A 26,902-nucleotide genomic window follows, 5' to 3' on the forward strand; every position below is an offset into this window, starting at 1 on the left:
ATGCCAATAGCTCTAACTTTAACAAAGGCAAAACCATTGCATTGTAAATGCTTGTTTCCTTTTTCCATCTCCAAACGAATAACTCTCACGCTCAAACAAAAGAAAATATACTTGGGCTTGAGTTTATAGTAAACTAGACAAGGAGAGATGACCACTACAAGCTCCTCCTCTTCTGACCTACCTCTAGACCACATTGACACCAATATTTTCCTTCACAGCTTTAACTCACAAAAACACCATTGTTGAGTGCATTCCTCGATCTAAAAAAACGTGAATATAAACAAATCAGCAAAATGGTTGTCAGAATCAATAGACGCTCTCCTTGAGAAGATGAAAGAAATTGGAGGGTAAAGAAACAACAATCTCCCTTGACTAGCTAAAAATGAAATGGAAAAAAATACCAATCGCTGCCCTTTCCACTAATTTTGCTTGCCTAGATTCCCAAATTAACTCAGTTAAGCGCATACCCAGAAAACTATTTGAAATCATTGTGTCACAAAGAAGTCTGCTAAATCAAAATAACCTAGATGCACAGAATTTGCGTCTTTGTTTTTTAATAAAAATCACCCAAATTAGAGAAGAGCATTCTAAACCAAGGAAAATGTGCAAATTCACAGTACAAGTAAAAAGGACAATTGCATAGGTTCTTCCTTCTCATACTACCCTAACATAACCGCTACAGGGAGCCCCTTCTCTTTAATTTCTGAGGCAGACCATCTCTCTGTAGTCTCCGACACTAGCCCTCTTCATAGTCTGAACATATCACCTCCCTCCCATAATGTTGTAATGCTGCAGCGACTCAGGAATGCGCTTGTCAAACCACTCCTTTAAAGACGAATCTCAGCCCGCTGTGGTTGAGAATGACCGCCTCATCTCCGGCCTTACCTTTCTATCTAAGATCATTGAGAAACTTGTTGCTTCAAAACTAAAAACCCATCCAGTATAATGAACATCTCAATATGTTACAAATGTTACAACCCGAATTGAGGATGGGCCATAGTACAAAATCAGCAACACAAATTGTGTTAGGTAACATTCTCTTTTTCTTTGACCAAGGCCACTCCGGCCTTCTTATTGTTCTGGATCTCACAAATGCACATGATACTGATCCAGCATTTTCTGGGCCCACACTTTTATGACTTACTCTTACTCTTGGTCCTCCGATGGACCTTGCTTGTGTACCCTAGTGGTGTACTTTCATTACAAAGTGCAACCACTTTCCTACAAAATGAAGACCAGGAATCGGTAGCCAAGTTTAACAGGATTTATTAAAAGTTAGCAAAAAGGTTCAGATAGATCACTCTCAACAGCATTCTATTGAGATACCATATGGCAACACCAAGTATCCTGAAGAAATGTAGGTGAGCCAGAATTAAACAAACAAGAAGCTCAATAGTTGCTATGCAGAACAACAGCAAAAAAGCTTGATTTAGTTGTTTGAAGAGTCTCAGTAGTCAAAGAACATTACAGTTCCTATGTGCTCTCCATCGGGTCAGAATGCAACTATTCTAAATTAGCAATGCATGAGAACACCTGATAGAATTGATTAGGTCAGCAGAAACAGTATACAGTGAAAATTCATATGCAGCTTATTAAAGTACAGGGCCCACGGAATCATGACAGTTTAAAACGATTAAATCAAGAGTTGCACATTTAAAATACATGTGAACAATTAATCATAAATGATTATACTTTCTTTAGTAATTTACTTCATGATTTATTAGAATACAATGAATATTCACATTTCTCAATTGTAGGTGTGACTTAGAACTATATTTGAATGTACCTATGTGTAACATCAATGCATAGATTACAAAATTAATTTTGTTTTTATTAAAATCATAAGTTACACGTGACGATGGCTTGGAACTAACAATTGTGACACTAAAGGCTGCACAGGAAATTATGCGAACTTTTACACTTCATAAACCATGTGTTAATAATGAAGCTCAATAACGTGAAGGAAACAATTCTTCTCATTTAATCAAATGCTTATTTCTAAATCAATCATAATGTATGTCTATTTATTGAGGATAGTCTCTAAATTAATATTTCAATTAACATGATTAAACACTATGAGTAAATTCACCCATTCTAAAATGAAAGCACTCTTTCATAGCAATGTCGAGTGTGTCGTCTCATTCATAGTTGTGTCACGTAAAACACGTGCAAGTGCCCTTTTAAGTCAGGTATCTGTTTATATTTTCTGTCATGCTCTGTGATGTGTAAATAATGGGCAACTTTGCGCTGCACCAATACTGTTGTCCACTTTGTGCTCTTACATACTCTCAAAAACAGGATCATTCTTGAAGGTTGATGATTTGGCCTCCCATTCTTTTCTAGCTTTATCTTGAGCCAATCGAAGACCTTCTCAAGGATTTAGGGGCATCCTATCACTAGTAAACAGACGACGCCCAAATCTATCCCAAGTTGAATTCTTCTGAATCTAGTTATTTCGTCAAACCAGCATTTCACACCATACTTAGATGGATAGGTTAGAAATTCCTAAAGGGCAATTCCTCAACAATCACATTTCCCTTATTCTCCCTAAAGCAAACTGTTACAGGAGACACATCTGGTTGGATGCCATAACATTTATATTAGTCCAAAACTTGCTTACACTACCAAATCAATTGGGTACTCTCAGATGAAAATGTTCTATGTGCACAGCCACCATATGCCTTAAGCTGCTAGAAGTTAACTATAGAACCTATAACACCTAAAATAAACACTCTCTGCACAATTAAAAATGATTGGTATACATTTCTGCACGCTCTCAAAGACTGAAATCCACAACAAAAATATATTTCTGTTATCCTAAATTTAAGATGCTCGCAGTGCACAGATCCTTCATGGGAAATGCTCCCACCGTTTGGAACACTTTCAGTACATATCAAAAAACACCCCTCTTCCCATGCTTTAAAATACCTTCTAAAATTGCTTATAGAGAAACATCTTTTAGATTGATCAAGGCCATTTCTCACTGCTTTATTTGTAGCCTTTTTTGCTTTCTGTATGCTGTTCAATTCTAATAGATTCTTGATATAACTCTCACTACTCATGACAATTCCTCATATTAGATTCCTATCATGTTTACTCCTACATTATGCCTGATGACATAATGCTGAGATTCTCTGGATCAGATGGCAGTTTATCAGGCATCCGCCTCTCTCAGTATGCCTGCACATGATTCAGTTAACTTAGTGGGTGATTACGATGGCGGTGAACCCGCCACCAGCAGGTGCTGGTGGCGGCTTTACCATCATAAGGCCTTTTTCCGCCCATCAGATCACGATGGCAGGCAGTGTGTTGTACACAAATTAAGTAGGCAGCAGGACACGTCTTCCAGTAGTTAAGTTGGATTTATTAAGTTACAAAGAATAAGATAAGACAGCAGAGCACAAAGCCTCACAGCTGACCAGACCAACTGCCAGGGCTAGAATCCCCACACACCAGATAGAACACAGCTAAGTAAGAAGATAGAAACACAAAGAAAGGACTAAAGAAACAAAGAAGCCATTAAAAGCTAAGTATGAATTTACAACACATCTTCCCCCCAACAAACAACACATATGAAAACCTCTAACACATAAGAAGATAAAGCATGAAAAACACAAAGAAGAAAACGTAAAACAGTTAGGAGGTCGAAGACCTCATGAACTTCCAGAACAGGGAGAAAAGAATCAGGATCATGAAGTGAAATAAGATGAAGATCACTATGACCACCTTCTCCCCTTCAATTGACAAAAATGAAGAGTCATACCACTCTCTACGTTCCATCATTGTGGCCACCAAAAACAGAAATAGAGAGTTCACTTTCTCCAATAATAATTGTCCATCGCAGATATTCGCTATTCTGAAGGTAGAACAGTTCTGGAAGAACACTCCCGAAGAAAATTTGGATCTAGACTTCTTTCAGTCCAAAAGTTAGTTCTGAACCAGGTGTACAGGTTCTGGGTCATTCCTTCGGGTTAAGAGCCTCAAATTGTTTTTAGGCTTCCGAAATCTCTTAAATTTAATTTCTCAAACTCTAGTCCTTCACGAACCACGGTCGTGAACCCTGCCGGACTTGGGACGCTCTTCATCCTTTCCCGGTACAGGTTGTGGGAGTTTTGTCCCCCACCGGTCCTGGGACGTCATCTGTCCACTCCCGGAACTCCTCCTCCGGTCCTGGGACATCCTTTGTCCTCTCCCGGTCCTAAATCTGGAACTTTTGTCCCCTTCAAGTCCAGAGACATTCTTCTGTCCCCACCCATCTCTTGGTTCAGCGGGTCCTGGAATTTACATTGTTCCCTACCAGTCCAGGGACATTTTTCTGTCCCCACCCATCTCTTGGTTCAGCGGGTCTTGGAATTTACATTGTTCCCTACCAGTCCAGGGGTATTTTTCTGTCCCCACCCATCTCTTGGTTCAGCGGGTCCTGGAATTTACTTTGGTCCCTTCCAGTCCAGGGGCATTTTCTGTCCCCACCCATCTCTTGGTTCAACGGGTCCTGGAATTTACTTTGTTCCCTACCAGTCCAGGGACATTTATCTGTCCCCACCCATTCTTTGGTTCTGAGGGTCCTGGAATCCGCGTTGTCGTCTCTTTAAAACATATGACCCCTTAAACCACAGGAGTCTCCATCCAGATTTACTAAGGCACTGGAGCGTTAGTCCACTTCCACATGAGACCACTTCCGGGACCATTGTCCCCTCCTGGTTATGAGACCTTTCAATACTTTACTACAGAGACATCTCTTCTTGTTGCAATAAGTCTGATTTTTTTTCGTGACTTTACTACATATATATGTTATTTCACATCACCATTGAAACAATTCTCTGTTCCAGACCTTGAAGCATCACCAATTGTGGATTGGCACTCTGAACTTTTAACAAAAATCCAGTAGGTGGCGGTGTTGCATGAAGTAACAGCCTGTTGAAATGGTATTTTACGCTAATAAAAGTTGGAGTTTATACCATTTAGGAACGAGTTGTGAACTTCTTGCAATTAAATGCGATTCTTTTCCTCATAGAATCATTCATATTGAGTAAATACTATCCAAAAATCGTGTATGACTCACAATATAACCCTCAATGACACGTCATAGGTTATTATTATTTTTTTTTTCAGAAAATAACCGGCATTGGTGAAATGATAGTCTTTAACAAACACCGGCACTGCTGAAATTGACAACTACCCCAAAGTACACACATACAAATTCCAGCTAGAGATAGAATATCCCTGAGATAACGCTTACATTGACTCTTGAACATCACCTCTTGGATGACACGCAATTCGGTTTTCGGAAGTACCACGGGACCGAAACAGCCTTGATTAAGGCTGCTGACGATATCAGGGCAATCAGGGATCAAGGGGGGACAGCGATCCTGGTAATGCTGGATCTATCCGCAGCCTTCGACACGGTTGACCACACCATCCTGGTCGACCGTGTCGAAAGGCTCGGCATCTGTCATTCCGCCAGAGACCTGCTGGCCTCCTTTTTAGCTAGAAGAACGCAGGCGGTCACTTTAGGACCTTTTCAATCGGCGCCACTTTCGTCACCATGTGGAGTTCCCCAAGGCTCATCCCTCAGTCCGACACTTTTCAACATCTATGTGTCGGACCTTGCTAATGTCATCAAAGCACACGGGATGAGCCTAACCTCCTATGCTGACGACACTCAGTTGGTGCTAGCCATTAAAGGCGATGGAGTTCAAGTGGCAAAGAAATTCAAAAAGGGATTGCTAGACATAGGAGAATGGATGGCCACCAACTGTTTGAAGTTGAACTCAGAAAAAACAGAGGTAGTCATCTTTGGACCTCTTCTCCCAACCTGGCCATCATGCTGGTGGCCAGAAACTTTTGGCACTCCCCCGAGCCCGACAGCCAAGGTCAGGAACTTGGGAATCATTTTCGACGAAAGACTAAACTTCATGGACCATGCTAATAAAACAGTATCTACAGCTCATCACAAACTGAAGATGATTAGGAAGATTCGCCCTTTTCTCCCGGAGACAGCCATCAAAACCTTGGTCAGCTCCTTAGTTCTGTCAACTCTGGACTACTGCAACGGTTTATTCCTTAACGCACAATCCAGAGTCATAAGGAAACTACAATCCATTCAGAATGCGGCAGCTCGCCTGCTCTCTGGAAAAACAAAACACGAGCCCATATCAAAAATCATAAAGGAATATCATTGGCTCACAATCCGGAATAGAATACATTTTAAGTCCTTATGTATAGTTTATAAGGCACTCAAAAATCAAGGACCACATTTCTTGAAAGAGCAACTCCAACTCTACAAACCAAGCAGACTGCTACGATCAGCCACCCTCAATCAGCTAGTTATTCCACGCGCCAAAACAGTGTCCTGGGGCGATCGCCGCTTTTTAGTAGCTGCCCCGAAACTGTGGAATACTCTTCCCCAAAATATCAGGCTAAGTCCTTCCCTTCTTCATTTCCGTAAACTTCTAAAAACTTGGCTGTTTGACCAATGAGTCCCCATTATTTGTTTTAGCTCTCCTCTTCACAAGTAAGTGCATTTTCAGCGCCGAGACGCCTATGGGTATTTGTCGCGCTTTAGAAATGTCAAAAATAAATAAATTAAATAAATAAATAAATACCTCGAAAATTGCGTAGCGACTTGCAGACCATCTGGAATCCGATCAATTAAGTCAGAGCAGCTATGCATCAAATCGGAGCAACACGACATGAGATCCATGTTTAAGATGCAGACGACAGCTTTGTGTTGTTCCGGTTACTGTGGAGACCGAACATCAAAATGGCTGACCTGCACGTCGTCATGACATCATACGTTGTCCTCCATCGAGACCTTTCACGTTGTCCACCGCTCTCTAGAGGCAGTAATACTGACACAGAGCAGATGCTAGAATACTGAAACACAGCCTCTCACTAGAGCCCAACGAAGATCCTGAAACGTCATCATTGCACAGCTGATCTCTACACAGAAGGATGTCTCTGGACACCAACGTCAAACCTGATTGCACCACAAATAAGTAAGGTTGCTCACCTTGTATTTTCTTAATCAGGCGATTAAAACAAAAACAGGACTCCTGAAGCTCTTGTCTGCGGAAAGTCCTTGAATTCCTCGAAACGATTGTCCAAAAACTCACGTTCATAGTAGGGACTGGCTTAGAGACTGCAGTTCAAATTCGTAATATTATTTTTTTTTCACAGGGTTAACATGCGGCTGATAAGTCATCATTTCAATTTTCCTTCAAATTTCTCCAAGTTTTCTTACTGCAGTGGCACGATATTTTATTTAAATGTCTCAGTTACTCAGAGTTCCTTAATATTATTTTTACGCGTTTCACAGTACTAACTTGTGGCTTCTTTAGTTGATTTTCCCTTGTAGTTTGCAGCTAGTTTCATCAGGCTTTCTTACATAGACAGGTTTTTAAATTATTTTCATCTTGTCGCAAACCGCAGTTAGATGGGTTCTTTTTTGTGAGGTCTTGCTTATGCTGCGCTAGTCTTGCTGGTCTTTTCTTCTGGTCTGCCTCTGGTCTGGTCAGCCTCAAACGTCGCCAAAAAGTAAGAAGATAGAAACACAAAGAAAGGACTAAAGAAACCAAGAAGCCATTAAAAGCTAAGTATGAATTTACAACACAGTGTGCCTGGCGGACGGAAAGCCCGTCCGCCACAGGTCCGACAGAGGTAATCATTATGATTGCCTGTCAGACCCACCCGCATCCACAAAACGTTGATGGTGCATAGCAGGCACCGCCCGCCAGATTTGGATGCTGCATCCCCGCCAGACTGTCAATGGAAGTTCAACCGCCATTGAAAGGCTAGTCGGGATGTACTTTGGGGGCCGGTTGCGGGCTCTCCTTGTGCAGGGGCATGTGGAATTTCCACTTGGGGGGCACCTAGACTTAAGTCCTACCCTACAGTTCCCTGAATCAGGTGGCAGGCACTGTATGGTTATACAGGAAGGAAGTGAGAGGCAATACTAGTTGGTAACAGGTGGAGAAATGCAATACATATGAAACAATAACACGAACAATAGTCGTATTATTGTAGTCTTTGCTGAACTTTATTGCAGATGCACTTGGTTTATGCCTTTGAAAACAGCCAACGTGTTTCGCCCAGACATGGGCTTCTTCAGGGCAATATGTATTGTAAATTAGGTATTGTCAGAGTAAAGAGCATCATAAAGGCAAGGTCATGGCGAAGAGTCCGTATAGGGACGTATGGCAAGAGTTAAGAGGCCTCTGGTCGAGGACCGCCCATATATCCATGTAATGGGAAATCCCAGGCCAAGAGCTGAGTAAATTAGAAGGTATCTTCAATAAGCTATTGGTTTAGTATGTATACGCAGTGTAGCGGCAAAACGACCTGTGTCCGGCTGGCATCCACGTCTGTTGTAAGATGCAGGAGTGTGGTGCCTACCACGCAGTACAGGGAACTGCACAACATGTATTTTTAACATAGCGGCGGGTGCTGCAGCCATCAGCACCCACCACAGTGGTTAAAAAGCACAATGCAACTGCAACAATGGCGGCCACATTGTAATTTGAGGTGCTTGGCCACCACCATATAGTTGGGCGGTCCCAATCCCCTGGACGATGGCGGGCAGACTTAAGTCTGTCCGCCATCGTAATCACTCCCTTAATCTTGTGAACACTCTCAAACAGGAAATTACAACACAAATACCCACACCTCTGCATTGCTCTGTTGACTTAATACCAGGCTAGTACTTACGCTTTTACTGTCTCACCGCAATGCTTTTCCTACTTAGGGGGATATGTACAATGAAGAGGCAGAGCATGTCGTTAGCCTTCTTGGCTTAACGACACGCTCCTCCACTTCGGAAACGCAAGGCTGCACCATATTCACAAGAATGTGGTGCAGCCTTCTGTTTCCCCTGCGATGGCGCTAAGTTTAACAACTTAGCACCAACGCAGGCACAGTTGCACCAGTGCAAGGGTGGCTGCATGCAGGAGAGGATTTTGTATGTGTACGAAGGTGTCCCTTCCTGCACATAATCCTAAAATGCCATTATGTAAGTTTCATAATACTAACTTAAGACAAACGTAAGACAAAATCCTAACAAGACAAAATTCTAACTTAAGACAAAATACTAACTCAAGACAAAATACTAACTTTACTACTTCTAAGTGCCTTCTGTGAATACCAAAAGTAGTAAGTTTAGTATTTTGTCTCAGATTAGTTCTGTGAATCGGCCCGAAGGCATTACTCTGCAAAGTCTCCTCCATTAGCTGCCATGACTTCAGCAATCTGTAAAGGGGTTCTTAAATGTTAAATGGTAGGTAAATGTAAAAAAAAGTAATATTTCATATATTGTCACTCTATTGCCTCAAATCATCCTTACCACTCTGCTGCACCTACCCTAGTGTACCATAATGCTGCTTTGTGTGCTGTTTTATGTCAATATCCTACATTACACCTGCAAACGACAACAAGATGCTAAGGCACTGGAAAATACATCGCATACACAAAGAGGTAGAGGCAAAATGGCAAAATAGAAGTATTTGCACAGCAATAAAAAAAGTATATCACAAAAGTACAACAAGTGCTGCTCATTACAATATTTGTTAATCAAAAGGCATCTCAAGTCTCAAATGGTCAAAGTAGAAATGTGTGATTTACAATGAGGGATAGATGCAAGAGGATATCGCTTTTATCACTATAGTGGGTTATAGTAGTGATCAAGATACAGCAGTGCTCGAACCTGGAAGACCAGTAAACTTAATTGTCTTCACAGGAAAAACTCCATCAACATTTACCAAAAAGAAAGACTCAGCACTCACTAATTAACATGGTTTCTAATGATATGCAAATCAATTCAAAGTTAACGACCTACAAAATAAATCACAACTCAATCACATAATGCACAGACTTAATGCTACTTTTTCTTTATTTCTTTACTGCTTTCTTTCTTTATTCATGTTCTTCTCATTACACTCTGCAGTCCCTCCCTTGCCGCCCCCCACCCCCCATCAAGTGCATATCCTGTTTTTTTATGGCTTTCCGCCCATGCCTGATCCTGGATGCACATTAAGGGGCTCATTAGGATGGCGGACGGACTTGCGTCCGTCCGCTTGGAGGGACCGTCCGCAGTTCCGCGGCGGTCCCTCCAGTGCAATTGGGATGTGACCGCCAGGGTGGCGGTCACATCCTCTATCTTTAACATTGCGGCGGGTGCAGCTTCAAGCTGCACCCGCCGCAATGTTAAAAATGCATGCACGGCATTTGCGTGCACAAAGCGGCAGGCACCGCTCGGTGCCTGCTGCTTTGTTCTCGCAAATGCAGGGGGGTACCATAGGTACCCCCCATGTGCACCCCCCACCCCCTCTTCACCCTGGGGGCCCGCAACAGGCCCCCGAAGTGAAGGTCCGTATGCTTTTCCACGGCCGAAAAGCCGCCGCGGAAAAGCATACATTTTACACCATCCTTATATGGCTGGCGGTGTCTAATAGACACCGCCAGCCATGTTAGAGCTTTTCCGCCGCGGTTGTAAGCCAACCGCGGCGTAAAAGCGGCGGACTGAAACCAGGACCCACCAGCCATCCTAATGTGGCGGTGGGTCTTTGGTGGGTCCGCAGAGGATTTTCCGCATCCGCCGGGCCAGCGGTGGCTTCCGCCGGCCTGGAGGATGCGGAAAATCCTCCATCCTAATGTGCCCCTACATTGGGTTAACTGTACAGTTTTTGTGAAAAATATCCTCAATACAAAAATGAAAAATTGCTTGTTTGGGTCCATCAGACCGTCTTCCACAAAAAGAGATATACCTTTTTCCTACCATATAAAAACAGGCTGCATTACCATCATCTTTACATATGCGAGGAACCTGTAGGTTTGTGCCTTTGAAACTGATTTTGAAAGCGAAAATTAACCACACCAGTGAACTGACCGTGATTTTCAAAATTGACCAATTCTGGGGATCAGTGGTTCGATTTTAGCATTCAAATTTAGTAAATCGCCCTAGGGAATGGTTTTAAAACATGCAGTTTTTAGAAAAGATGTCCTTTGAAACACATTTCATTCGCTGTCAGCAAATGTACATATATAACAAGCATTTGCAATGCAATAGGTCTCGCATTTACACACAAGTTTGAGCTATTGACATTGTAAATGACAATGGCTTTTATTTATGATTTGGTTTTTAAAACATAAATAAAAGGCATTGTCATTTACAATGCTAATAGCTTAAACTCTCACAAAAGCGAGACCGATTGCATTGCAAATGCTTGTTATTGCAAGTTAACGGGGAAAATTAATCTCCCCCTGCCCCCAAATATTGCTTTTCCAGAGTTGGTATGTATGAGAAAGACTCATACATGCGGAGTAGAAAGCTTGTCCTGTTCCGTATCACATAGGGGTCACACATTGTAGTAGTGGTTGTTCGCGCACTGCGTGGTCCGAGTTGCAAGGGCAGGAGAGGTTGATTCCCAAAGTGTCTTCCCTGGGTACACAACGACCAGGCGGGCAACTAGAGACACATTTCAGGAGGGGGGGGGAGACAAATATTTCGGGGAGGGGGGTTTATTCTTCCAACCATAGATAGTGTTACTGAAATAACGGGGTGAAAACACAATAAAAGCCTAATTTACAAGTACATGGTCTTTTAAAGACCTGTTAAGTACTCGGGTGCGCTGAAATTAGATGGTCGCCAGCCCGCAAAGCCCGTGTTACGCGCCTGACAACGACCACAAAATTCGGCGTCACTTTGGAAGCAGGAACGCGGTGCACCGAGAGAGCAGCGCTGGAAGCGGCACGGCAGGTGACGCAGGGTAGAGCCCGAGTGGCTCCGCTCTTCCCGGCGGAAGTCAAAGGCACCCGTCACTTTCACATGGGTCGCAGGGATCTGCCCCAGCTGCCTGAGGCCCGTACTCCGACTCCCTGAGAGGAACAGGTAGAGATATCCCGTGGAGAGCCAGTGAGCGGACGGAAGGCGGGGCCTGCAGCAGGTAAATGCTGTGCCAGGGGTACTTCAGTCAGGAGGGAGACAGAATCCGAGGAGTTATGGAGCTTCTCGCAGTCTTCTGCTAGAAGGAGCGGTATGTTTGCGGGCCACCGCGGCAAGTCCGTACTGCCGGTGAGGAAGATGAAGAAAACGTTTAAGTCCTGTAACTCATGCTGCGGTTGTTGCTGTGGCCAATCTTCTGTGGGTTACACCGTTGTTCGCTAGCACACACGCAGTAAATAGGGGCAATGATCACGCTTTGCTACGGGCACATGACTTATATAAACACATTAGGGTTGTGAACTCGTTTTCTGCCCGCAACTTCCTTGGTTTGCCATCTCTGCTAAAGGCGTCATCTGGCGTTATAGCCCTACCCATGTTAACATACCAACTCACCTTAGGAGCATTTTTTAAAATATATTTATGCATAGCTGCGAAGTTTCCACTCTTAATGCGTGACTAGTTAGGGCATTCCTGTTGTATTCCTAGACTTGTAGTCCGGGTTTAATACTGGGTTATTAAAAAAGACAACAAGTCCCAGCATTCTAAAACAAGTCACGTTTAAAGTACTCGCACGGGTGTCTCTGTACGTGACATGACGCGGGCTGCATCACCAAAAGCTGCCTACGGAAATAATAAGCAAAGCAACAAAGGTGATTGGCCCATGCTGCCGTTTTTGCTGGCGTGCACGACGCACCGTGCAGTTAAAATGATGGCGGACCAGAGAGGGAGCTTCAATGAGTTCTGCCTCCTGATTGGCTGTTGAAATAAACACTGAATAGAAACCTGTGAAGCGCGCGCACCACAGAGGAGCCAACGACGGGAATCGAAACCAGTGGTGCGCGCGCACCAGAGGAGCGGGGGTAAGGGAGCGTGAAGACGCCGAGACAAGGTAGGGGATGTGTGTGTAAGGGGGGGTTCTCTGTGTATGTGAGTGCGTGCGTGTGTGTGTGTATGCTTGAGGGGGGGGGGCTGTATGTGTTTTTGCACGTGTTGTGAACAGCCTGCCGGAATCAGAGCGCTGTTGACGCGCGCGACCTGATCCCGGCAGGCTGCTGCAGGCTGCTGCGTGCGTGCGTGTGCCAGTCTCTTGTCCTCTCCCTTTCAGTCCTTGAAAGCGAGAATGATTGCAATAGTCTCGCTCTGCGACAGCAGGCCTTTGGCCTGCAATCGCAGGGCGAGACCTAAAAAGCGGTTGGTCAGACAAGTGTTCACCTTCAGAACATCTAGTGAAATGTCCTCAAATCTTCAAACACTTCTGCGTGGTTACCACACCACGGCTTTAAATTAGAAAAAAGGTTTCACTGCACTTCCTGCAGGACCACAACACAAAGTCCAGTTCCCAATGACTTGCTTTTTTTTCCATCTGACTCTTTTCTTTTGACTCTCTTTTCTTTCTAGCTTTAGGAAATGTAAATGTAAATGTCATGGTACTTATAGAGCACACTGTCACCAGACGGTCACCTTGCGGTGTCGCCTATTCGGTTTCCTGGCGCTGATACTCATACCGCTGTGGAACACCTCCTGGCTTTCCCTGTGAGGTGTCCACTCCTGGGCATTCCCAGGGTGAAGCCAGGCATCTTTAGCGCTGTTGGGGCCGGTGTGGAGGCTAAGCAAGCTATTGCCCAGAGTTGCAGCGTTGGGCCCGTGATTAGAATAGGCACTGAGGCGAGAATTAACAGGTCCGAGGAAATTGAGCCCAAGACCCCGCCGAGGCAGGAATCGAACCCTGGTCCCTGGCCAGAACTCTGCATCAGGGTCTGCCGCTCTAACCATTGAGCCACACTCCTCCACAATAGTAGGCACTCTTGGATAAGTCCTAAACTCCTGTACTTGTTGGCTAAGCAAGAGACCAGCTTTATTGGTTCTCAGATTAGCCTTTGAGTGTACACTATACAAAGCAAGGATGGTATTGTCCTAAATTCCATCCAAGGCATGCTGGGATTTTCTTAAAGCCGCCTCCTTCATCTGTTATTCTGGTCTTCTTGGTTCCACGCAGCACTTTGAATTCCAGGCGGGGGAAGCAGTACTTCCTTATCCCAGTAGTGATTAGTGGATCAATCTAGGTCTGCCATAGGAGAATTCTCCTCCCCTCCACCCCCCTACACCTTTCCTTCTAAGCACTTCTAGAGCCTTCTGGCAAAACCGCGCCTACAAAGACACATTATTCAATTTCACAAAGCATCAAAGAGTCTTCTAAAGTTTCTTCTTGGTCTCTCTAGTTTCTGCCCCAAGTTCATTCATGTCAGCCTTGGCTAAACTTCCCTTAAACATAACGTAGTCATCCGTCTGTCATCCCTCACATGGCGTGAGATTTCCTTGAGGTTGTCCCCTTTTCACACAGAGTTGGTATTGCAAATTGTGAGACACTTCTTTTAATGTGCTGACAGGTGGTAACTTTCCTCTGACAGAAAGTTCCCTTGCCTGTAAGCAGATATCTTTGTTACGTTTTTCGTCAATGACATATGCTAGTGACTCAAGTAAAGCAAGGAGAGGGCTGTTAAGGAAGTAGAAGGCTGAACTCAGGATGGCCATTGCCCTGGGAGAGCCACAGTGTAGCCCTTTCAAGCCACCTAGCACATTCCTGAGCTGAAAGTTTCAAGGCATCTCATTGAAATGCACTGCAGAAAGAAGCCCATACAACTGCCATGATAGCCAACTTGATTTTACAACTGATATGAGAAAGACAGTAAATTAGCATCATTTCTGGAAAATATTCTTATGAAGTTTATACTAAACATGTATGCTCCACAATAATAACACGTCGCTTTATGAATCTATGCTAACATATATATTAGTTGCTGCGCAGACTTTGCCCATACTTTTCAATCAATACATTTAAATAGGCACAATTATGAAGCAGGATTTTGAGGCTTTAAATCTGACTTATATTTAATATCAGATTCATTAATTGAATGGAAAAACCTGGCTCCTTTTACCATTACAACACTAAGATTTAAACCATAATGTAACAAAGCTGTTTCAAAGCCCAGGGTTTTTGGTAACTGGCCAATTGTACAGTTTGTGCACACTTTCCTGTCATCTTACAGGAAAGCAAAATATGAAAATTAGCTTGTGCAGAATAGTTACCATATATAATGGGAAAGTTACAAGCAGCAAGGCAGGACTGGAGCCCAAGGCAGCACTGACAAATTTAGTCTGACCAGCACCCGTATGGTGTGTAGCAATTGAGCGCTTCAAACAAGACTGACCACTACAAAGAGGGTTTAGTGAGGTGCCCCCCCCAAAAAAAACAAATTGGGAAAAATGGTGCATTCCACTACACTTTTTACATTATATTCAATTGTGTCAGCTTGTAAAGCAAAGTAAATGATGACCTTACAGTGCACTAGGATACCCAGTCATACCCACAGACATCTTACGTAGAACAAAAAAAACAAGCACGAACCATGAATTCAAATGCAAAATAAGTGTACCCATAAATTTTTAGGCACAGACAAGAAGCTGAGAAAACAATGAAATACCATTTCGAGGGATATTAGCATCCTCCACCTCAATAGGCAGCATGGCAGAGCTGGCATAAGCGCTGGTGCCCCCGGTGTGACAATATTTTTGGGCACCCCAAATGACCTCTTCCTCCATATATTCCCTCGCCAGCACTCCCCAAAAGTGCCCCTCATCTCTCCATCACCCCTCTCTCACATGTAGTTCATTTATTTAATAGTGCCTCTCATACCAGTGTAAGGTGCCGGAGCACTTTACATCACATGTAGAGACATTGAATCATATGTGTGTAAATTAGTGTATTAAAAATGTTACATAAGGCAAAGGTGTAAATTCAAATGTCACCCATACAGGTAGGCATTTTTTTAAAGTGCTTGGTCTGGACAAGAACAAATTTAGGAATCAAAACTTAACATAGTGGTTAGTGTTGGCTTTACTAATAATAATTTATTTCTACCCAAATAAACCCTTTTTAACAACATTAGGATAATGAAATACTGAGAAAATATAAGTTTCTAACCTATTTCATCCAGTTAGCATGCAGATCTTTGATGGCTGTTCATTGCTTTCTGTGCTATATTACGATTGTAACTCATGAACTGCAAGTAAAAAAAAAGGATCTCCTTGACAAAAGCAGTAACCCACTGAGCTACCCACATAAAATACTGTTCTGTGATCTTCATGCTACATGTTCTTTGCAGTAGGCATGTTAACTCTCTGCGCTACTTTAGATGAGTTAAAACTGCTACTAGAAAAAACTCCAATCTCTCTACAGCAAGTACATTAATTACCAGAGTTATCCAGTGGCGTTTGGCATGTAGGCAGAGTCGAGGAGCAGGCACATATGGTGTTGGTGCCTGCATGCATGCACGGTGAGTGGTAAGTGTAAATAAAAAGTAAAAAAGAAAACACCTACCTTGCTTGCTCCACAACTTCCTATGTCCAAGGTTCTCCTCGCTCCTGTCTCATTGGGCTCCAGTAGATTCCCTAAATCGATTCTGACGCTGCTGTCATGCTGTTACCAGCATGAGAGAAGCACCAGGATTGGAGGGAACACCCTCTCCCAGAGCTCTCAAGAGCACTGGAGGCCTGTGCTTTCTCTAACACACCTTTCTTAAGACAGTTTGGTTAGAGAAGTTTAAAATACGCATGTCTGGCTGACCATCGCAAGACAGTCAGACTAAAAGACATGCACATGCAAACTGGAGAGCACAGCTCCCTGCTGCCACTCAGCAGCAATGGCCCACCCTATCCTGATGCTTTTTATAAAAAATTATTTTTATTTGCATTTATGATGCATAAAAGAGAAAAAAGAAAAGAAAAGCAACAATTACAATCATCAAGACAATCAGCAAGCAGTATACTGTCTGCAAGTCAGAAGTGTTCTGACCAGCCACATCATATACAGTATATATCAGACAAAATAATTAGCAGTGCATTACACTATCACAATGTTAGACAATGCACGATGTCCTACATTCAGATTATGGTTTAGTAATATGCAGTGGGATTTCGGACACTAGTGCCAAGGAGGGGTTCAGGTATCAGATGTGCATACTAAAGATCGTCCAAATTCACAGTATTTAGCCAATCTACAAGCGGCTCCCAAAAATCCCGTGGGCGGGATCGCGCTGGGAGCTGCTCCCAATACACTTCCAACTGTGCTTTACAATGGGTAACGCTAACGATCCAATTTCTGGTGGTTGGCGGTTGAGACGCCCTCCAATGAATAGCGACTTGGCGTTTGGCCATGACCAGCAACAACACGGTTAGCCTCTTGCGCTTGGGGGAGTGTCAGCGCTGTCACCTAGCAGCGCCGCCAGTGGCGTGCAGGGTAACTGATGACCGGTAATGGCCCGGATGTATTGAAAAATTAGATTCCAAAAATTAGCAACCGCTGGCAATTCCATGCCATGTGCAGGAAGTTTGCTTGTGTGTCCCCACAGCGCCAGCAGCGATCATCCGAGTGCAGGCCCATTCGGTGTAGCTGCGTCGGAGTCCGATATAGGCGTTGTAAATATTTAAAGTGAATTAACCATAGCCGATAATTAGAGGATAGCCGTCACGACTGTCCACAGATCAACTTCCATTGGTCATCTGAAATGTTCGTCACCGTCTCTGTCTCCCACCCTACTTTGGCCTCCGGGGTGATCAGTGGGGATTCTCTTTGCATTGTGTTATATATATGGGTGATCAGTTTGCGGCCATGTTCGATTACCAGTACATTTTCTAGTGCAGCTAGTGTCGGGGGGGGGGGGGGGATTGTGGGAATGTAGTAAACGTATTCCTGCAGGAAGAACGCAGCTGATAATATAATAGCATGTCTGCCTCTGTGGGGGGAGCCCGTCTGCACATTTGTTCCATTGTCAGGAAGGTGTCTGCCTTTGCAGAAGCTGTGTCGCTCTCTCTCGCGCCCTACGGTCTCCTACCGGGGGTATTTGCAGATGGCTCACTATCTGCATCGAGGGGGTGTACAACGTGTCAAGCTTGGCTCTTTTACGCAGACCTTCCCAAGCCCAGGGTAGCGCCTCCACTGTGTTAACCTCATCTCACGGCCTCTTGAATGGTTGGAAAACGGCCATGGCTAGTGCTAGTGGTGCTGCTCTATCCATCTCTGTCGCTACATGCGGTTGAAATGGAGTAGGCTGTTCTCAATAGTGTGCCTGCGTGCTATAAGCATACAGTATAAAGTCTGGTGCGGCCAGTCCCCCTTGGGACTGGGGTAGGGTAAGTATCTCCTATGCTATCCTGGGTTGTTTCCTGGCCCACACCAATTCGATCATAAGGGAGCGTAGTGTTTTTAAAAAGTGTGTCGTTAGTGGGATGGGGATGTTAACAAAAAGATATATTAGTTTAGGCAGTATTATCATTTTAGTCAGTGCAACGCGTCCTATCAGTGAGAGGGGTAGTGTCTTCCACCGGTGTACCCTCTCCGTGATCTAGTCGATTGTCTTGCCGTAGTTTTCGAACCAGAGTTCATTCAGATCATTACTGAGCCAACAGGCACATGCATCATTGTTGACTTTTGCGATTCCTTAATTGCGATTTTTAAGGAATCGCAATTAAGGAATCGCAATAGCCTATGCATGTAGAAATCGCTTAAAAAATAGCGATTTCTAAACATTCCTTAATTGCGACTCGCAAATTGCGAATCGCAATTAAGGAATACCTCCACATTCATTCCTATGGGCCTAGAGGTCCATAGAAATGAATGGGAAGACTTTCTCAATTTGCGATTCTCGATTAGAGAATCCCAAATTGCGAATGCAATTTCAAGGGTGCCAGGGTGTCAAAAGGACACCCTGTTGCACCCCTGAAATTGATCTGCGCACATATGTTGAAACACAAAAGTGCAATTTTCAAAGTTTTTGCAAATTACCATGAAGTTTAACTTCATGGTAATTTGCTACTCCTATTAGCAAAATCGCACATTTTTTAACTTTGATGCATTGCATCTAAGGAATCTCAATTTGGGATTCCTTAAATGCAATTGCAATTGAAGGAATCTCAATTTAGAGATTCCTTAAATTGCGATTTTTGCATTTGGGATGATGCATCTCAAATGCAAAAATACAGGTCGCAAAGGGGCAGATTCTGAGAATGTGCCCGTTTGCGACCGGTCACCCAAGTGATGGGGTATTCCGTCTCAAAGGGGCGAGTACCGGAGGTTAAAGGGAAGATAACAGACTTGCTCCAGTTTATGCGCACCCCGGAGAGTTCTTCGTAGTGGATCATCTCTCGCGTCATGGGTGCCAGATTTTCCCTGTGGTTGGTCATATAGAGAATAATGTCATTGGCATATAGGGAGATTGACAGACCGCGTGATGTAAACCCGATACTGCGGTGTGTATGGTGTTGTCGAATACGGGCAGTCAGTGGCTCTGTTGCGATGGCAAACAGTAGGGGCTAAAGGGGGTAGTCCTGTCTCGTCCACCTGGTTATATTGAAGGGGTCTGATACCATCCAATTCACCCGTACACATGCTGTGGTCATCGTGTATAATAATTGTATCTGGTTGATGAAAATAGGGCTAAGACCTATTCGGTGAAACAGTGGAAAAACGAAGCTCCACTCCAGGGAGTCGAATGTCTTAGTGGCATCCAGCAAAGCTGCGATTGCCGGGTTGTGTGGTGCCAAATAGTGCATTAAAGCAAAAATTGTGTGGAGAATATGAGACTTAGACCTCCCTGGTATGAAACTGGATTGATCTGGTAAAATTATTCAGGTGAGCAAGGGTTGCATTTGGGTGGCTAAAAGATTTGCGAATATTTTAACGTCTTTATTGAATAAAACGAGATTGGGTGATAGGAATCACGGTGGGTGGGGTCCTTGTCCGGTTTTAAAATTGTTATAATAAGGGCTTCCCTCATTGAAGGGGGCAGGTAACCCTCCTCCACAGCTTCATGGTACACCGCCAGGAGGAGAGGAGCAAGAATCTCCGCGTACTCCTTATAAAATTTGTCCGTCAGGGCCCGGGGCTTTATCTGTTTGAATTCCCCTGTATAATCTGCTTGATATCTTCTACAGTAATGGGCAACTCCATATACTTGCGGTGGGCTCTCTCAAACCAGACTAGTGCTATCGAATGGAAATATTCGGTCAATAAGGCTTCTGTCGGGCCTATATCAGATTTATACAATTGTGCGCATCGTTGCAAGGATATCGGGTGGAGAGCGGACCAGTTCTCCCTCATTGTTGGATAATTCTGTTATAAGTAGGGAGCCTCTGGGGTGACACATGAGATGTGCTAATGTTCTGCTTGGTCTATCCCCTTCACCATATTTAGGCGCAGTGGCCTGTTTGTATGAGCATTTTACCCCCAGTACTTCCTCTTCCTGATTTGACATGAGGACATGAGCGCAATATGTATTTTGGTTAAAATACAGGGTGTTGGTGTTGCGCAATATTGTGCTTCTAGGTCGTGCAGTTCCTTTTCGATCTGGCTTAAACTATTTATATGATCTCTGAGAAACCTGGATTGTCCTGCTATGCAGTGTCCTCCGATCACTTTCAAGGCTTCCCATAATCTGCATTCTGTCTTTACCAAACCATGATTGTGTTAAAAATATTCTTGAATATGTGTTCGAATACTCTTGCGGAATGCCGAGTCCAGTAGGGCATTACAGGGGAGGCGCGATGAGAATGGCTGACGATATGGTTGTGAGACCTGGAGTGCTAGAGTTACAGGGGCGTGATCCGTGAGTGTTCTCGCCTGATGATTAGTCTCCTGCACCCAGACCTGTAAGTCTTTGGTTAATAGCCAAAAATCAATTATTGACCGGGCCTGTCTGTGTTGTGTAATGCAGGTGCCCTCCCTCAATGTAGGGTGGAGTGCCCGCCAGGCGTCAGATAGTGCGTAGTCTTGTATTATACTCTGTAGTGTTGCTGTTGCGTGCGAATGATGAGCTTGCGTCATTCCCTCCCTATCCAGGTAAGGTGAAAGCATGATGTTAAAATCCCCACCCAAAAGTAGCGCAGAATCTCCTAAGGACTGAATCTTGTGCCAAAAGTGTTGGAAAAAGGTGGGATCATCTACATTTGGACCATAGACCTTGGCTATAATCAGTGGACGGTTGTATAGTGTATCTTTCAAAAGGAGAAAGCGCCCTTCCGGATATTTAATAGATTGGTGCGTCTGCCGGGGGACCCCTTTTCGAATGAGAGTGACCACCCCTCTGGAATACTTAGAGTAGCCTGCACTATGGATTTCACCTCAGTGGGCACCAGACAGTCTTGTGACTGTAATCTCTAGGAGGTGAGTCTCCTGTAGGAGGCCAATGTCTATTTGATGTCTGGATAGGTGTGATTGGACAAGCCTAGACTTTCGATGGTCGTTCAGATCCCGCACGTTCCAAGTGAGGCAAGTGAGTTTAGACAGGCGTCCGTGATTGTGTCTCTAATGCTGTGGCAATTATGTCTCTGTGAGGTCCTGTCCCCCACTGTGTTCTCGTTCTCGCTGGAAGTCTAAGGTGCGTTGTATGTGTAAGTCTGTACAGTGCTGTGACTGGGCGTAGCTGACTGTGGATAGCAACATAAATGTCTCTTACTGTAGTCTTTTGCTTCAAACAACAACAAATGCAACTCCCACCCTCACCCTCCACCCACACCAACCCCCCCAATCAGGTTGTGCATCCCATACTGAACAATTCCCTTCATGAGGGCACCCTTGAAACTTCATGCAACTGGGAATCATCCCTCAGGGGGTTGCGGGGAAGCCTGTTAACAGCCCCGTCACTCTTGGACGGGGTGGCTAAGCGTGTATGGGTGGCTCTGGCGTAAATAGTTACCAAACAGTGACCTTCCCAGTATTGGAATGTGTATTGTTCCCTTTTTTGCATATCATCAGTCATTGTCACTCATCTGATTGCTGGGATCATGTAGGGCCTCCGTCTCCTGCTGTCTGTGCATCTTGGCATTTTGCTTTGCGAACTTTAAGGCAGCGCTAGCCTCCATAAAAAACAGAGGCTTTCCTCCGGTGTGGACACGTAGTTTGGCCCGATACATCATAGCATATTTCATTCCAGTCTGTTGCAGCAGTTTTTTGGCCGGTGTAAATTCTCACCTTACCGTTTGGACGGCTTGGGTGAAGTCCGGGTAGAGTGCGATCCTATTTCCTTGGTATTGAACATCTCCTTTTTCTCTGGCTGCCTTCAGCACAATGTCTCTGTCCCTATAGTTAGGAAGGCTGGTGATAATCGGTCTCGGGTGGCTCCCGGGGCTGGTCTGGGGCCCAAGGTACGATGTGCTCACTCCACCAGGAACATCGGCGTGAGGTCGGCCGCGCACAGGTCTCGGAGCAAGTCTTTTACATATCGTTCCATATTTTGAATGTTGGTCGATTTCGGAATACCCGAGATACGGATGTTGTTCCTTCTTGACCTCACCTCCAAATCCTTGTTGCAGACCCATATCACTTCTAGGACTCTTTCCATACGGAGTATACTTCCATGTGATTTTTCCTGGCGATCTTCCGAGTCTGAGACTCGCTGGTCCAGCGTGCCTATCCTACTTTCATGCTTGTCAATCTTTTGGGACATGTGGTCCATTCGTTCAGCCATATTGTCTAACTTAGTGTCAATAGCCTTCAAACTGCCGCGTACCTTGCGCATCATTGCTCGAATATCATCATCCAATCTGAGTCCATTTGGGTCTCAGGGACTACTGTAAGTGAAGCAGTGAGCGGTTCTTGGAGGCGTGTCGATCGTTTCAGTTGTTTGTTTTCGGCCTTCCTCATTTCGGTAGTCGGTGCTTTACCACTGCAGTTCTTGGCTTTGTCGTGACCCATCTGTATTCCCCCTGCTTGTGACGCGGGCGAGCCCTATATGCGGATAGATTACGTTTTATTCTGAGGCTGTAGTGACTTCCCGCTGGCAGTAGAGCCTCCCTGTGGCACAATTCAATGAGGGTGGCCTAGTTATCGAAGGGAGCACATGGGCGGCGTCTGGCTAGGACCGATCAATGCTCACTGGTATATTGTTGTCCCCTGAATCTTAGCAGTCACCTCACTGCACCGCCATCTCTCCCACCAGTCTCTGACAAAGGACAGCAGAGATTGGTTACATCTGCCGTACTGGTTCCCACCACAGACAGCTCTTTTTTCAGGATTTGCGGCCTATTACGCACCCCACAGTGGCTCAGTCCAAATCTCACTACTAATATGCTAATGTTCTTACTGGGGAATCGGCATATGTTCCCTCCCCAGAGTTCATGAGCAAGGCTGCGTCGCAGCCGGACGGTGCCAGGAAAACAGCGATTCTCTCTCTGGGGCTCTTTTTGATGCACTGCTTGCTCACTGTCTGGAATTGGAGGGGGGTCCTCTACCCCAACGTCATTCCCGGCACTGCTGGATAGGTTAATTAGGCTCAGCCGGCCTCACAGCACCACGACTGACACGGCGGGGGCCCTGGAATACGGTAGCCCAGCAGCATCCGCCAGGGATCAGGGGTCCGCATAGTGAGCGTAGGGGGGAATCACCACGGGAGTGCTGTGGGCACCTGGTGAGCGATGATCCGGGGATCCTCGCAGTGCTGATGTCCTTCTAACACATTATTTGAGCGGGCCGACCTCCGTGGTGATGAACCTTCCCCAGCATGCCTGCCCTCATCCACCAGCCTCTACCACACGCACCAGCCCGCCTCCCCCGCCCACGGGCTATTTATCCTGACTGCAGACTGCAGGGGGAGAGGTGGGGACTGGAACGCGCTGGCCAGCCAGACTCACCGTGGTTGGTGTGCATGTACGGCGGTAATAGCTCCCACAGACATTCAGGCAGGTGTCCTGCTGCAGGGGTCCTCCATTTTAGGCTGCGTCTCTCCACAGCTCAATATTCCGGACCTTCTGCCGCCCACACAAATTTTGCCCGAAGCGTGGTCTCAATGTGGGCTTTCGGATCAGCAGCACCGAAGGGGGTTTCTAGTCACACATCACCACCGGAGGCAGCTGTCGCAAGTCCCCACTGCGTTCTTGAGGCCCAGTGCAGGCCCCTTGTCTCAGCGCTGGAGCCGCTATTTCCCACTGGATTTTTCCGCCTAGAGCCCCACCGATTGCTGAGTGAGGGTAAGTCTTGGAGTTTTTCTACTTTTTAGGTGTTGATGGTGCGCCAGGCCTTGGATTTTTGAACGGATTTTGAGTTCTGTCGGCAGAGCCACCTTCCTATGCGGCCATCTTGCTGCCACGCCCCCACCCTGTCCTGATGCTTAGTTCAGGATGGGAGGATGGAAAATGAAATGGTAATATATTAACTTTATTAACATTTTATTTTTCATCCCTGGGGGGCATTTTGGCCAGTGGGGCGTCCAAATGGAGGAGCAATTCCTAGAGCTAGTATGACATTTTAATTGTTGTCTGAAAACTGCAGGATATAAAAAGATCTCTACAGTGGGTGTTATTAAACCCGTAACAATTTTTAAAACACAGTTTACCCCCAGCTCAGTGATAAACTGCCCAGCAGTTACAATACCGATCCTCGGGAACAAAGCTTCAGGGGGGTGTTTGGGGTGTCACACTCCCCCCCCCCCCCCCCCCCCCGATAAATGTATTCTCTAGTAAATAGTTCAGTGCAGGTGCTTTCAGTTGGGTCTGGTGAGGTGTTTCTCAGATTTTACCAAGCACACACAGTCAAAAACAAACATGCGCACACACATACACACACACTCTCGCTCTCCTCTCCCTTTTGAATTTCCTAAAACTGTTAGTTATTTCACAGCATATTGAATTAGTAACCCTAACAATCCACATTGTTCTCCCTTTACCCCGGCCTCTTAAGACATCTCATGCCCTGAATTTTAAGATAATGAATTCTACCATGTTATGCCAGTGACATTGTTGGGCAGTATGAAGCTCACCCCCAAATATTACTGGGCAAAGCCCCTGAGAACAAAAGTAGGCCCTAACCCTTCCTGGCTCCCGGGGAAACCCCAGATACAGGTACAGCCAGCCTGGCCTTCACTGTGGACCGTCTGGCCGTATCTGACTTCCTGAGGTCCAAAATGCCAGCAGTTAACATCCATTGTGGCATAAAAATCAAATAATCTGGAGAGGATGTGAGAAAGAGTTGCACAGGTACAGAAACACTGCTTTATTTACAAACAGCGGACATGTAGTGGTCTGTAAGTATACTTGATACTCACCAACAGGAACCTATATTTTAGTAGGGCCAATGCTAAACTAAAGGCACTGCAGATAGCTGCCTTATCGTGCCACTACAAATAGCCGCAAGGGGTCCCCAAACGGCAACCCCAAACTGCAACCTGTGTTCATAAAAAATCATTTTGCTTGAGAACAAGGAGCACTCAAGTGTCATTATCTTATCCCTTACACAGGAGGTGTTTGAATCACACAGCCGAGGTTCCAACTGGATACCACACGTCCCTGCAAGGAGGAGTAAGGAGCAGAAGGAATGTATGGGAAGCAATCATAGGGCCGCACAGCTCCATTTCTTCCCTTTAACTTTACACACTCAAATCTAAATCTGTCATACATTTGTATCATGCATGTGTATGTGTAAGGCATAGCACCCACGGGTTTCTTGGTGCCCAGTAAACGATGTTTATTATTGCTAAGCTCAAAAGGGTTAGTTTTAACAACCCTGGTATGATGAAAGGAAGAGCAGGTCTGCCTGGATATGAACCTGTGACGATGGAATCAAACATGGACATCTGCAGCGGATCCAGTAGTTCACAGAACTGTCAGATATAACTTTGCACTGCAGTACGAAAAAATCAGAATTGGAAAAGCGTATGCATGCATCCAGAAGTGTATATTGCCAGCTGACTGATAAACTAGCCCTTCCTGTTGTTCAGTTCACTTAAGTTGTCTTTGTTTTTCTGCAGCTGCTGCCCTGCAGTGCTACACATGTGAGGCTGTTACACCCAGCAGCGAATGCAACTTTGTGAAGAACTGCTCAGAAAAAGCGACAGCTTGCAAGACTACGGTGTATGCAGCAGGGATTGGTAAGAGTGATTATTGTGAAATAAGTCATTACAGTCATGTGCTATTTACACTAGTCTCAGATTAAATGGAGACTCATCTGATGACACGGATTTCAAAGAAGGATTAAACTGCACTGTAGCATGTTCAGCGTAAAGCGTGTTCTACCCACGTCTGAATCGGTCTACTCCTACTTGCTCTTTGTGGTTTCATGACGAAACAGTGTCATATTGAAACTTGGGGGCATATTATCAAGGGGGTTTATCTCCGCTTTTTTTGGCTTTAAAAGCCAAGAAAGCGGAGATAAAATTATCTCCCTATTACCTAGCTGTCGCTAACACCAGTTAGCGATAGCTAGTAGGAGATAGCGACCATCTTGGGCCCCACTTTGCATGTCAGTGATATTTATCACTAATGACATGCAAAGTGGGCGTGCCAAGATGTTAGCGACTGGAAACAGTCGCTAACATCGCTATCTCCTATTACCAACTTACACCAGCCCTGAGCAGTTCTTTGCAATGTTATCCAATGGGAGGTGGATAACATGGCTAAGAGCATTAGCTCGATAATGCATGAATATCGCGGACTTTTCAGCGATATTCAAGCATTGCGGCCGTTTTTTATCGCATTTGCGATAAACCTTGGTAATACCAAGGTTTATCTGCGATAAAAATCGCCGCAGCTCAGCGGTAAATTTTTGTCTCTAACCAAGCAATAGCGATAATTATCGCTATTGCTTGGTAATATGCCCCTTGGTCCCCTGCACCCCAGCTAACTCCACTGGGAGATACAGAAACCGAAAGTAACCATTGTGGCCAGTATCTCTCCAGGAAAGTAATCACAAGGCAAACCCCCAGAAATGGGAACCTGCTGCACCCAATTACAAGGTCCTTTAATGCAGGATTTCTCTCATTTCTGGGCGTTTAACATTGATATTTGTTATCTGCTCTGAGCAGGTGGAAAGGAAGGCCTGCTCTAGCCGTGTTTCTGGAGAGCACCGGCGGGGCCCGGTTATGCCTCTGTTTCAATCTGCAGCCGCTGCCCTTTTAAGCCTATGGTTTTACCTGGTGAAAATCC

General features: G+C 45.0%; 1 protein-coding gene across 1 annotated transcript in view; it reads left to right on the forward strand.

The window, feature by feature from the left end:
* Positions 1-26,902, forward strand: part of LOC144828468 (ly6/PLAUR domain-containing protein 2-like) — a 213,119-nt gene that overhangs the window by 84,935 nt on the left and 101,282 nt on the right. The window contains exon 2 of the mRNA XM_078686657.1: positions 25,729-25,848. Within this exon, the coding sequence (XP_078542783.1) occupies positions 25,729-25,848 (120 nt within the window). The remainder of the gene's footprint in view (positions 1-25,728; positions 25,849-26,902) is intronic.

Source organism: Lissotriton helveticus, chromosome 4_1 (assembly GCF_964261635.1).
Source record: "Lissotriton helveticus chromosome 4_1, aLisHel1.1, whole genome shotgun sequence".
NCBI classification, from domain to species: Eukaryota; Metazoa; Chordata; class Amphibia; order Caudata; family Salamandridae; genus Lissotriton; species Lissotriton helveticus.